General features: G+C 38.0%; 3 protein-coding genes across 3 annotated transcripts in view; 1 reads left to right on the top strand and 2 right to left on the bottom strand.

Moving 5' to 3' along the window:
- LOC136257622 (uncharacterized) overlaps positions 1-14238 on the bottom strand; it is a gene marked incomplete in the record, with an annotated part of 245226 nt that overhangs the window by 33260 nt on the left and 197728 nt on the right.
- Positions 1-14238, bottom strand: part of LOC136257625 (uncharacterized) — a 194532-nt gene that overhangs the window by 175742 nt on the left and 4552 nt on the right. The gene's annotated exons all lie outside the window — the stretch shown is intronic.
- Positions 2966-4845, top strand: LOC136258458 (uncharacterized). The gene is made up of 2 exons (XM_066051768.1): positions 2966-3560; positions 3608-4845. Exons 1-2 carry the CDS (start codon positions 2966-2968, stop codon positions 4843-4845), a joined length of 1833 nt encoding a protein of 610 aa, XP_065907840.1.

Genomic DNA, 14238 nt, shown 5'->3' with positions numbered 1-14238 from the left:
GTAATGTTTAAACACTTTTTAATGTTATGATCCCTATTACACAGTTTGTAAATTTCTACACTTTTATAACATTAGTGAAATTCTATACCACCACATCAAAGGAAAGAATGGTGGCAGATGCATGAGACTACAATTTTATATGAAATGTGTGCTCCTGTACTAATAAGTAAAGTAACCATTTTTCAATCTTTTCGGCTATGTTCTACTTGTTACACAGTCCTACACAAAGAGAACAATACACAAAGCTATACTAGCCTACAACCGATCTAAGGCACAGTGTGGAAATTACACACAAACTAACTATTATTGCATTACCATGAATCAACACCTTACACTGTCAGTGAAACGAAATGGGACACAAATAAGGACAGAGCTAAGTCCATGATACATCCACTGTAAGTGTATATTGCAATATGCCAAAGGGCACCTGTTTGGCTGTATGAAGCAACATCTAACAGTAAACTCAAGCCTGTAGCCTTATCCATTGAATTATGCTGGTCTGAATGCATCAGCAAGTTAGTTAGTCAGTTAGCTGGTTAGTACAAATTCTATTAATTCACAGAAGCATTTTGGGTTGCACCTACATTACTGAGTACTTCTAAAAATAATAATGTTATGTGCATTTTTTATTCCTATAGCTTTTATAATAGCAATTTAGTAACAACTTTAAAATCCTTCTGTAAAAGCTTTAATGATAAGATACGAACCATAAAACAATGCTGGAAAGAGATAGGCTGCTATCAGATACCGGTATAGCCGGAAATTTTCGAGGACAAAACTTTCGTAAATTTCGCGAGTGATGATAGCAATCGTGAAATGTTTCAGTTTATACACATACATGTAGCTATTACCACTTTCTAGACTTTCATGAATTTAAAAATGTGAAAGTTATATTTTGCAGTTTTGCAAAAGTTTCATCTGTTGAAAATTTCCCACTATACGGTACTGTTTGAAAAAGTTCTAGCTTGCTGGCTAGTTGTAGTTCAAAATAGCTATGCTGCAAAATGGACCCCCTTTCTCAAAATCTACCACTGTTTGAAATAGAAATTAATTGCACAAAATTTAATATAAATTTATCCTTTTCTCACCTGAACATGTTATACTGCATATCAACACAACTACTAAACAGATGAGGTCCATATCACCAGTAGCTGGAATGTGAATACAAATATATTGTCACATTATCAAAATATACACCTTGTCATTTATTAAAAGACATGTATGTACGTACAAGCTTGTAGACACACTGTACCTATCAGAATTAACACTGGTGGATTACCAATGCATAGGCATACATTAAATCCTGTGTTTTGGACACTATTAAATGATTCTTATAACAAGAGGAAAAGGTAAATAAAATGTAGGTTGCATATTAACCAAACACTAGTACAGGCAAACTTTATTTTAACTGTATACTTAATTTGTATGGGTATTACTCCTAGTAGCATTTTCTTACTGTAATATACCACTTTCACACCTCACTTCAAAGGGAAGAGAAGGTGTATAAATGCCATATAGCACTGCTATCAGTGCTCAGGAATGCATTAATGAGAAACTACTCATTAATGCATTCCAGGCACTTAGAAATCATGATTAAACTGTGGTATCTCCTCTACTCTAACAAAAATTCGGAATTTTCAACTAGAGTAGGGACCATAGCATTGATAAAAAGTTCTGAAACAAGCTGTAGTGGATGAAATTAAATCATAGTAAAACAATATAAGAAGTGTTACATCCCTACTGTGCTCAAGATACCATAATGGAAATGCACAATAGGGATACAACACTTCTTATTGTTTTACTGTGATTTAATATCATGGACTACTCCAGCTTGTTTCAGTACTTTTTATTGATATGCTATGGTCCCTACTCTAGTTGAAAATTCCAATTTTTTTGTGCACGTACTTGTTTGTTAACTTTTCGTAAATAATTATTATGACTGGTGAACCCACGTATACCACATCAAAAGAAAGAAATGGCTCCGTGTGCCCCATGCAGTTATATCAATTATCATCTGAAAAATGAAATATCCATTACGCTGGCTTTGTTGTCAACTATGTTCCACCCATTACACAACATTATGAATTAAGAACTGTTCAAAAAGCACATGTGCAATCTATGCATACTGCATAAAAAGAAAGAAATTGTACCGTGCGCCCCAGTCATTGTCCTGAAGACATGACTTAGTATGTAACATTTACTATGTATTGTGGGTTTTGTAGTGTAATATTGCTCACGTGTGTGTAGTGCGTCAATAAGAATAGTGTGAACACGTTGTCGTTGTATTGCGCTACTATACTAACATTGCATTGGTGCTGTGACCGAAACCAACCGGACTAAGCAGTTTATTGACACTAAATCAAATGGAAGAGATTCAGCGACTTCGTGTTAAGCGACGTGGCCTCAAGGGCAGCATAACAAAATTATTGGCTAAAGTAGACGAAGCACTTACCGCCGAATTGGAGAGAGTGAGCGTTGAATCCACGCCGGAACCGCGGAGAATATTAGTAGCCACTACAGTCGAACAGCTCAGAGTGAAACATGAACAGATAATCAAACTTGACAGCACTATTGCAGAGATGATTCAGAAGGAAGATGAGCTTGAATTAGAGATATGTGATGCAGATACCTACCAGACCACTCTAGAACAACAAATAGCTGTCCTAACCGAATTCATTAAGAAAGCCAGTCAATCGCTAAGAACACGACCTCCCACCCCCCCATCCTCAGTGAATGATGCACCACGTTTAATTTTGACAGAATTGACAACTACAGAACCTGAAGTGACAGCAGCTACCTTGCCAGAGACTGAAGTAGTCAAGAAGACACTTCACTCTGACACATCTTCAGCAGCACAAGTGAGTAGTCACACATCAGATGTAAATGAACACACAAGAGGTATGCATCAGACCTATACTAGGCTTACCAAGCTGCCACTGCCAACCTTTGATGGGAATCCCTTACAATGGCAGACCTTTGGGATTCTTTCTCTGCAGCAGTAGACTCTAACCCGTGCCTCACGGGCATACAGAAATTCAATTACCTTCGTGCCCAGCTAAAGGGAGATGCATCATGTGTTATTAGTGGCTTCCCACTATCTAATAACAACTACTCACATTCAGTGGAATTGTTGAAGGAAAGGTTTGGTCAGAGTCACAAGTTGGTAGAGGCTCATATGGATGCATTGCTGAATGTGCTGCCACCATCTAACAATTTAGAGAGCTTACAGACATTTTATGACACTTTGCAAAGCCACATCAGAGCACTATCAGCATTAGGTGAGTCATCCCAATCATATGGAGCCCTTTTAACCACTTCTGTTCTGAGAAAACTACCTCTTAGTGTTAAGATGAATATGGCCCGCGATCACTACAATACCAAGTGGACAATCGACGAATTATTACCTAGAGTGTTAAAAGAAGTACACATCCTTGAGGCTGGTCTACCTACTGGACACAACCACTCCACACTCGAGGCTATGCTACTCCAACCACAGCATCCTTCTATACAGACACCTACAAGACACCACAGACCCATGATATGCCAAAGAGAGATCCAGTGTGCGTATTCTGTAAGGGTATGCACAAAACCAGTTCATATTCCTCAGTTACATCCCCCCAAGAAAGACTTGACATTGTGAAGAGTGCTGGTTTGTGCTTCAACTGTCTGGCACGGCATAAAGTATCTCAATGCACATCTAAGTTCAGTTGCCGTGAGTGTCATAAGAAACATCATACTAGCCTCTGTCATGCCTTCACCACCAATGTAGAGGCACCTCCACCTAATCAGTTACAACCTGAACCTGTACCAACTCCTACAGAATTTACTTTATCTTCCACAAATTCAAACATGACATCTACAAATTCTACTGCCACTAGTTCATTTACCACCATGACCCCTGCACCATTGTCTACATTTTACACTAGTGTCTGCCTCCTCAAAACTGCCATTGCAGATGTATCAGCTAACTCAACAACTGTTGAGGGCCATATCCTATTCGATGAAGGGGCCCAACGCTCATTCATTACCCAACAGCTGGCCGACACTCTACAACTGCAACCAATCCGACATGAACTCATCACAGTGTCCTCCTTTGGTGAGCAAATTTCTACGCCAACAAGGTTTGCTGTCACAACAATCTCCATTCATACATTGAATGGAAGTCAGATCCCTATTTCTGTCCTGATTGTACCCAAGCTAGCTGCACCAGTTCGAAACTCCATCAGAACTCACCTCAATCAGTTCTCTTACTTACAAGGACTAACACTGGCTCATCCAGTGACTAGTGATGAGAATTTTTCCATATCAGTTCTCATAGGGGCGGACTACTATTGGCAGTTCATTCAGGACCATGTAGCCCGTGGTGATGGACCAACAGCTGTTCAATCCAGATTGGGGTACTTGCTCTCAGGCCCACTTCCTCTACCCCAACCAATTTCTACAACTAGCCTTCATATTTCAATCCTTTCCTGCACTACAGAGAATGCTAGAGATGGCAGCCCAATTGACACTCCATTTTGCAACTCAGAAGTGTTTTCCAAGAATGAGACACCTGCAATAGCCTGTGATGTCTACTCTGTGACAACTTGTATGAAGAATGACATTAAACAGCTACCAGTATCAAGGTCTCCAACAACCTTGATTACCACTAGTGCTGTAAATGGTAATGATAATAACCAGAATTGCAGTTCCATGCTAAGTGAGGGATCTAGTGAAGCTTACTATCCTCCCAATTGCCAACCAAAGACAGAAATTCTTAGCCCAAGCCCTTACAATCTACCAGTAGGTGGCTACAATCCTACACTATCCAGCTCTTCCCCAGAAAGCCTATTTCAGCTTGAATAGATTCCCAAAGCAAACACTATCCATCTTGTGTTGGAGGATACTGATCCTTTTAAGCAGTTTGACATTCCGGAGATCACTACTAAAGCTGGAAGGAGGAGCCATGAACCAAGGAAGTCTGTAACAACTACAGCCATTATAACTTGTGAGGAAGCCAAAAGAGGACAACACAAAATTAGAGAATGGATTGACCCTCTACGTGCCCCCCCTGAGGATGTCCTGAAGACATGACTTAGTATGTAACATTTACTATGTATTGTGGGTTTTGTAGTGTAATATTGCTCACGTGTGTGTAGTGCGTCAATAAGAATAGTGTGAACACGTTGTCGCTGTATTACTCTACGGACACTACTATACTAACAGTCATATCAATTATCATCTGAAAAGTGAAGTATCCATTATGCTTTGTTGTCGGCTATGTTCAACCCGTTACACAGCATTACGAATCATGAATTGTTCGAAAAGCACCTCTGTAATCAAAGTAGCTACTATGAAAAATACAGACAACTTCTGTTATGAAGGGAAGCCATCACGTGCTACTGTCAAATCAACACTTTTGCTGTCAGCAAAGATGAATGGGACACAAAGGAGGATACTGATAAATCCATGAAGAATGCATTGTACGTACTGCGGTATGCCAAAAGGCACTTCTTGGGCCAAAGCAATGTCAAACAGTGAAAAATCAAGCCTGTAGCCTTAGCCGTTATTGAGTTACGCTTGTCTCTAGGAATCAGTCAGTTACTCAGTCAGTCACAGTCAGTCAGTAGAGAATTCCATTAAATAATTAAAAAAATTCCTTAGCAATTTGTTGGAAACATTTCGGGTTGATCTGAAGGCTTGTTTGGGCTTAGTTTTACCTAACTAATACTGCATCATCGATGTCTGGGAAAAACGAGGCTGGTTTTTGGGTGATGTTTTTTCATAGGACATGCCTACTCCTTTGTGGTCTCTACTATACAGTACTATCGTGCTGTATGATATAGTGACACTTCACAGGATTAATTGTGGGTTATAATTCTGTAAAAGCTGGGCCAGAGTTAACCTGTGGACTTCGAGAAGAAGATAGTTTGTTGCTTTACTGAAAAAAGTTCACAGGTTAGTGTTTTGATTGATTATAGACACCTGGTGTGATGCCACATATAGTACTGGTTATGGCACTTAATTGATTTGACTATTAGAGTTGTACACATAAAATTATTTAGTTTGTTCGTGGCTAGTAAAGTAAGTACTTTAGTTTTCTTCCCATTTTTCATCTTTATATTGTTGTTTTGTAGACACCTGGTATGATGTCACTTACATGTAGCATTGGGAATGGTGCTTAATTTATTAGGCCCATTAACACTGTAAACATCAAGACACACAGTAGTGTGTCGTGCGGCCCAAGAAGCCGGCGCGCAACACCCGTGAGTATATTGACAGGAAGAACAAAAACGCAATATTGCACCTCCGTAGCTCTGTGCTTCCTTGATGAAACAAGACGATTTTTGCTGTGGACACGCCCTCCAACTTCAGCACTCCACATTCCAAATTTGAGCGAAATCACTTCAAGCGTTCCCGAGATATACAACTTTAAAAATTGGCTTAGTTTCTTGGTTTTTTTCTTCTTACTTTTCTTCCTCTTTTCACACACTTACAAAAACTGCTATAAAACGTGAACGCCAAATCCGATTGCCTTGACATTTGGCACACAGAAGGGGGGTACAAAGGCACATCTCGGTACCAACTTTGGCTGGAATATGATAAACAGGCAAAGAGTTATGAGTGATTATTCACAAACAATAACACCAATATGTTGTCACGCCTACAGGGTAAACTGCGTATGGGAAGAAGCTGAAAATCAGTGGGTGAATAGGTTAACTATTGATCCTCAAACCTTTTGTGGTTTGAAAGAAATTGAGCTAAAAACCAGGAAGATATAACGAAAAAACCAACAGTGTGTAACAATTCGCAATCGAGATTAGCTAATAAAAAACGACTGCTTGCCACGCCTACTAGATAAACCGCTTGGGGTAATGCTTTGAAAATCGCTGTATAGATGGAGTAATCACCTTAGAAAGCCTCTTCAATGGTGTAGAAGAATCAGACATAAAGCTACGGAGTTATAACACGAAATCCAACTTGGTGTAGCAAGTGCAAGATCGAGATACTCTAATAGAGCAGTCATCCTAATAGAGCAGTCACCCTGAAGAGAATTCAAGAGATCAAGTAACCTGTATAGAGATCAGCTAAAAACAAGTCACCCTGTAGAGAGATCAGCTACAAACAATTCACCCTGTAGAGAGATCAACTAGAAGAAATTACCTTGTAGGGTGTTCATGCAACTATGGAAAGAGATAGTTCAGCTAGAAGAAATTACCTTGTAGAGTTCAGCTACAAAGAAACCACCATGTAGAGAGTGCAGCTACAAACAAATCACCCTGTAGAGAGATCAGCTAGAAGAAGTTATCTTGTAGATAGTTCAGCTACAAACAAATCACCCTGTAGAGAGATCAGTTAGAAGATGTTACCTTGTAGATAGTTCAGTTACAAACAAATCACCCTGTAGAAAGATCAGCTAGAAGAAGTCACCTTGTAGAGAGCTCAGCTACAAAGAAACCACCATGTAGAGAGTTCAGCTAGAAGAAGTTACCTTGTAGAGAGATCAGCTACAAAGAAACCATTTTGTAAAGAGCTCAGCTGCAAATAAATCACCTTTACAGAATTCAGCTACAAACAAATCACCCTGTAGAGAGATCAGCTAGAAGGAATTACCTTGTAGAGAGTTCAGCTACAAAGAAACCACCATGTATAGAGTTCAGCTGCAAAGAAATCACCCTGTAGAAAATTCAACCACAAACAAATTACCCTGAAGAAAGATCAGTTAGAAGAAGTTACTTTGTAGAGAGTTCGGCTACAAGAAACCATTCTGTAAAGAGCTCAGCTGCAAACAAATCACCTGTACAGAATTCAGCTACAAACAAATCACCCTGTAGAAAGATCAGCTAGAAGAAGTTACCTTGTAGATAGTTCAACTACAAACAAATCACCCTGTAGAGAGATCAGCTAGAAGAAGTTACCTTGTAGATCGTTCAGCTACAAACAATTCATCCTGTAGAGAGAACGGCAAGAAGAAGTCACCTTGTAGAGTTTTCAGTTACAAAGAAACCACCATGGAGAGTTCTGTAATAAATATATGTATTCTATTTATAATTTGTACATTTACTGATAAAATCAGAAATATTTAAAGTACATCTGCTTCATCTTTTCTTCTTCATGTGGTAAAGAAAAAAATATAGGTTAAAAAAGTCCCAAAGCCGGCCTATGTTGGGGTATACAAATACAAAAAGAAGTGAAATCTAATCCAAAACAGCCAAGCTGTAAAAAAAAGAGTGCGGCCCTCAAAAAGGCTATGGTGAAAAAAGATGTGAAATCCAAGGTGGCGGCCAAGAAATGGCTGTGATGGTAGGTTAATGGTAAAAAATTTAATAACGACAATTCAGGTGAATTTTGTGCCAAGACCAAGCGGCACCAATTCATCTGAATTGTCGCTATTAAAATTTTTACCATTAACCTACCATCACAGCCATTTCTTGGCCGCCACCTTGGGTTTCACATCTTTTTTCATCATAACCTTTTTGAGGGCAGCACTCTTTTTTTACAGCTTGGCTGTTTTGGATTAGATATTCATTACTTTGGTTTATTCGTAAGTACTTTAGTGCACAACATTATGAGCTGTTTCTGTGTTTAATTGCATGCTCACAATCAAAATGTTCTGCATGCTTGTGTTGATACACTTACGTTTAGCCTCAGCAATGCCTTGTCATTGTCCTTATGTATGTTATCTACAATCAAAATTCAAGTGATCCCATATACACTCGCAAAGCATTCCTGTAGTTTCAGGTGAGTAACCCAAGTGGAATATTAATTGTAACATGGGCACTAGTGATTTTCCTGAAATGTATGCACTCACACTTGGGCCTTTGGCCTTCATGCTCATGCATACTATTTCAGGAAAATCACTTGTTATTGCTTCTCTAAAGAGTGATCACTACAAAGTATAAGGATATTGTACATACAATAGATGATATAAAAATAAACAAAACAGTTTTTCTCATCAGAAAATTAGGTGACATGAAAATCATGATCTGCTCTATACTTTCAAGGTGTGTGTTATTCAAGTACTTAATACTCTACAATCTTTTGATTTTTGCGAGATAATGAAATATCTATGAGACTTCTGGAGAAGTTCTCTAAAATGACTAGAGATCTGCTATATAGCAGATAGGTGTCTGCATATCTCCAGTTAAAGGAGTCACCACACAGCACACACCTCATTGATGATTACTGATCTGCTATGCCTCCCTCAGGGGGCAAAGCAGATCAGTGAGCTTTCTTTCATTTTGACCATTGGGTTGAGACCACACAAACATGTATGTATTCTAACAACACAGAATCTGCTAAAACAAAATGATGGTGATATTGATGGAATGGTGGCATATGTACAACTTTTGCAAACAAGAAAAGAATCACAAGCTTAAAGGTCCACTGAAATGGAAAATTCACTTACCATTTTATTGAATAAATAGGTTGTTTGTATCATGCAATGCACAAAAACACCTTTTTAATATTCAATTATGTTGTTGTACAGAGATATTAAGCCACAAAGTCTAATTACGTCATGTTGTGATGCAAGACAAAGAACCGGAAGTACTGTTATTACACACTTTGCAATGGCAAAGGTAGATAAACAGTGAAAGTCTAATGTGCAGGTGGCAATACCAAGCTCTCCTTTTCAACTTCATAGCATTCCAAGATCACTTGAACGTTCTGCTAGAAAACAATAGCAGAATTGTTCTGTAGTTGCCTGTAGCAGCTTACATGAGCTTAGCCTGTGTGCTTCGCACTATCGAAGCTCACACTTCATTATGCTTCACCGAAGTAAGATCAGTTCGATTTGTTTACAAAGCTGGGTTATAAAACAAACAATGGTATCTATATTACACTTTCCAGAGCTTGTTCCATGCAGAGTCGCTTCTCCACCATATAGGGATAATGTCTTGCCAGTGGCGCTATCACAATTGTTTTTCCTCGTGTTTCACTACCTTCATGCGCTGCATTGAACCATTAAATGTATCCAAAACATCTAAGAAAAAAACTTAGACGTGTTTTGGCCACTGTACTGTTAATTTACAGGCTCTTTAACAGGCGTTCTCGAGCGTTCTTCACCACAAGACCAGCATAAATTTACTTACTGGCTTGTAACTGTTTGTAGTACAAGTTCTTACCATGTTTTAAGTTGTCATGCATGCGTGAAACTCAATCAAATCTAGCTGTACATGGACGCTTCTGTTGCTTTATTGGCACCTCACGCGTACTAAAGTTTCTCTGTCTGATGCATTATGACAAATTATAATTGAATAACCACTAAAACGTGCTATATCTACTAAAAATAAAACAAAATGTGACTAAATCACATGCACCAACCTATCCCACTAGTAGCAAGGATTGATAATAGCCAAAGTGTATTTTACCATTTCAGTGGACCTTTAAGAAGTTACATTACAGAACTAGACTTTTGCTAGCAGTGGCAAACACTGCAGGAAATATATACAACAGTTGACACTGGACAAATCATGACAACATCCATAAATGCTACTGCATCCACGGCAAGTATTCTCAGCTCCGAAAATTCTAGTTTCTACAAGTATAATCTTAAAAATTCAGCAAGGCATAAGGGTGCAATGCAGTTCAATGACACATTAAAGTGCTTAATTGTAACTTAAATGCTGAAAATTTATCATGGTGTTTAAACATGGACTCACATAGCTATATTGATAACTCCTGACCTTGTATGTAGCTTTGTGATTATGTATGCCTCAACACAAAAGATTGATTTCAGTGGATTCCTTCGATTGTCTAATAGGTTATTGATGATTTCCTTGAGCTTTTGTGACAATATCCTGTATATTCAGAATTTTTGAGGGATGAAACTTTGCAATTTAGTGAGTAATGATAGTCTATTATCGTGAAATGTATGGAGTTACATATTCTATTACCATAGCAAAACAATGTTAAAATGTTTGCAGATAATTTCTAGAATTCCATGAATTAAAAAATGTAGAAAACCATCTTAATTAATTTCACAAAGGTCCCTAGAAATTTCCAGCTTAGTAGCATCAAGTTACTCTAATAGAGCAGTCAGGTGTGGCACTGCTAAAAATTAATTTCTGCAGATAGGTAGCAAGTAGCATACCGACATATATAACATAGCTTGCACATTGACTGGTGCATCCACTTCTTAAATTAAATGAAAGAAAGGCACCAATCATTTAGTGTATTTTACATAAACATTAATTTTATGAATGTTTTTAATTTGGTAACATTTCAGAGATATTGAAATATTGCAAAGCATACTGTTCAAGATTGTTAACCAGTTGCAGAATCTTTGATACTCAGGTGCCAGCTAAAGAATATTCATAAGAAAACATTAGAGAGAACAGCTGAAAGATACTTCTTGTGTGTATTTTGTTTTAAATTTAGATGGTACTCTGTCTATAGTCAGTATGTGTTTACCTGAGCCCCCACCAAATATAGTAATATCAAAGAGGTGAACATGTGTTCGCTCCCAATGGTTTTGTATTGGAACAACCATGTTTTCATGTTGTAAACAAATGTATGGGATATTTTTAAAGCCTCATAACTGACTTGTGCTTGCCCGTATCAAAGCGCTTTTTTGATTACCAGTTCCGGCGTTTAAATGGCTTCACAGTGCTACTAAATGTTTGGGCAGCTGGCCCATGTAACAAGAGTTATTAACAAGAAATAAGAACTCAGGTGAACACGAACCGACTATAGTAGGGATCACAAAGGATCTCCTGCAAAACAAATCATCCAAAAACAGCCTTATTTTTCCTTCATGGCAACCAAACATGTCTTCAAAAATGTTTTCAACAAGTTTCAGTGAATTTTTTATTTAACATTTTTATGTACTGACTAACTGGCTGATGCCGTCAGCCAAGCATAACTACTGTTTGATGTTGTTTAGGCTCAAGACATACCTTTCTGCCTACACACCATGGACTTACCTTTTTGTCCCCATTTCTTTCACGTAAGTGTTGATTCAGAATTATTCACATTATAGTGATAGGTGATTCACATTTGGTGCACACTTAGAAATCGTAATAAGAGCCATTAAACTATAGATATACTCCACTGGCATTTACCTGTTGTTGAGTTGTGTGATTGTTTATCTATCGCTTCTGAACCCTGTAGTGTGGATCATATCTGAGGAGTTGATGGGCAGCTGTGTTTGCTGTTTTGTTCCCTGCTGGATTGTCATTTTGCAATTGTATCCCACTATCATTCTTGTCTGGTAGCTGTTGTTATTGTTGAATCCATACAAGCTTGTCTCACCTTGCAGCTGTATCACAAGGTGTGTCCCTCGATTATTTGGTTTCTGGTCAATAATATTTTTTTGTAAGAAAGTAAAACCTTCATGGTCCCTAATATACAGTACTACATACCATTACAGTATGATAAGTGGTTTGTAGGCAGATCAAGGGCTGCTGCCAGTGTTACAAATGCCAGTATGCGAGTGGTTGAAATATGGTTAAGCACCACCATTATAGGACATGCCATCTGGCCACTAATTACTTCAAAGGAACCAAAGAAACCATATAATATCATACTACCACCACAAATAAACCCTAAATCTGCCAATACATTAAGCTAATTTAATACATCACTATATTACTCAGCAATGAATATTGGAATACTTATGATCTGGATGGGAAGCAGTAGTTTGCGCCTCCTTCTGTGTTACAAACCTTTGATCCATGCACACCCCATACCTCACAAAACAGTAGTAACACTGTACTAACACACCCATTTAGTTTTTATAGACCACTATGTTTGTGTGTGTTACAAATTAGAATACAAGTTTCATGGTATGTTATAACAATTACAAGAAATAATTATCCAAATAATTATTGGGATAATTAATATAATTATATTGTACATCACTAGTGTAGTGTAATGCTTGCAGAGGCACTAGAAAATCCTGGTTATCTGATTTTGTGACCAAATATAGGCATTTGGTCGCTTTAACAAAATGTTCTTTTGGCATGTGAAATGCATGAATAGAGTTCCTGGAGTGTTACGACTGATCCTGACCCTGTCACCTATTATCATGCCTGAACTAAAAATCCAAAACTCTACCTGCATGGCTCAATATAAAGAAGCATGAAATTACAGAGATCTATGACTTCCCTTGACCATCTAGATGGTATCTCTTGATTCACAGAAAACTAAACTGTTTGTGACCAAAAAAATTGCCTGAACCTTTCACATGGTCAGTGAACTTGGCAAATTTTCTGCAAAGTTGTTACAACTCTTAAGAGCACTGTTCAGTACTAAACCACCTAATTACTGATGATAATCCAACCATTGCTGATTACATAATATTACAAGTATAAGGAATTGATTAGGGATCATAGAGATAAAAGTAGGTGGCTGCCTACACCTGCAGATATACTTGTGGACATTTAATTTGTCTATACCAATGGCTGAATTAGATGTTAAATGTCCACTAGCATATCTGCAGGTGTAGGCGACTTCACTTGTTTCCCTATACTAGTTTGTTTACTTTTTTTTTGTAACCTTGTTATGACTGGTGAAATTGTACATACTGCATCAAAAAATAAGAATAGTGCCAGAGGAAATGTTTCATCTGAATGCATGCCTCAGCTATCAATTCCTAACTTGAAAGTAAAGTAGCCATTAACTTTTGTTTTTAGCTACGTATGTTCATCCCATTACACAGCGCTACAAATGAAGATCAGCTACAATCGATTCAGTCACCAAAAAAAAAATATGGATGATTTGTGCACCCCATCACTGATTCAAAAGTTCAGTGCTTCACTTTTAGCTATGTTCAGCCCATTACACAGCATTGCATATGAAAAACAGTAGGAGAAGCACTTCTGCAATCAATCTAGTCACCATGGAAATACGGACGACTCTATTTACAAACATAGGAAAGTCACTGCACTACTGCAAATTGACACCTTGGGCTAGAAATGGGACGCAAAGGAGGAGAAAGGTAAGTCCATGATGCATGGATCACATGTACCGTGGTATGCCAAGAGGAACCTGTTGGGCTGAAGCAACATCGATGGCCTCAGCCATTATCAAGTTATGCTTGTCTGAAGGCATAAGTAAGTCAGGCAATCAGCAGAAAATTCCACTGAATAATTTAAATATAATACTGAATAATTTAAATATAATTTTGGAAGTGTTGCACTTTTGGGCATAGTTATACCTACCAAAATACTGCCAAGGCACCATGAGACTGGTTTCTGGTCAATCTTTTTTGTGAGAAAGCACAAACTCCCATGATCTAATATACCATACATACCA

The sequence above is a fragment of the Dysidea avara genome, chromosome 6 (assembly GCF_963678975.1).
Source record: "Dysidea avara chromosome 6, odDysAvar1.4, whole genome shotgun sequence".
NCBI lineage: Eukaryota > Metazoa > Porifera > Demospongiae > Dictyoceratida > Dysideidae > Dysidea > Dysidea avara.
This window is presented reverse-complemented; position numbering and strand designations above follow the sequence as displayed.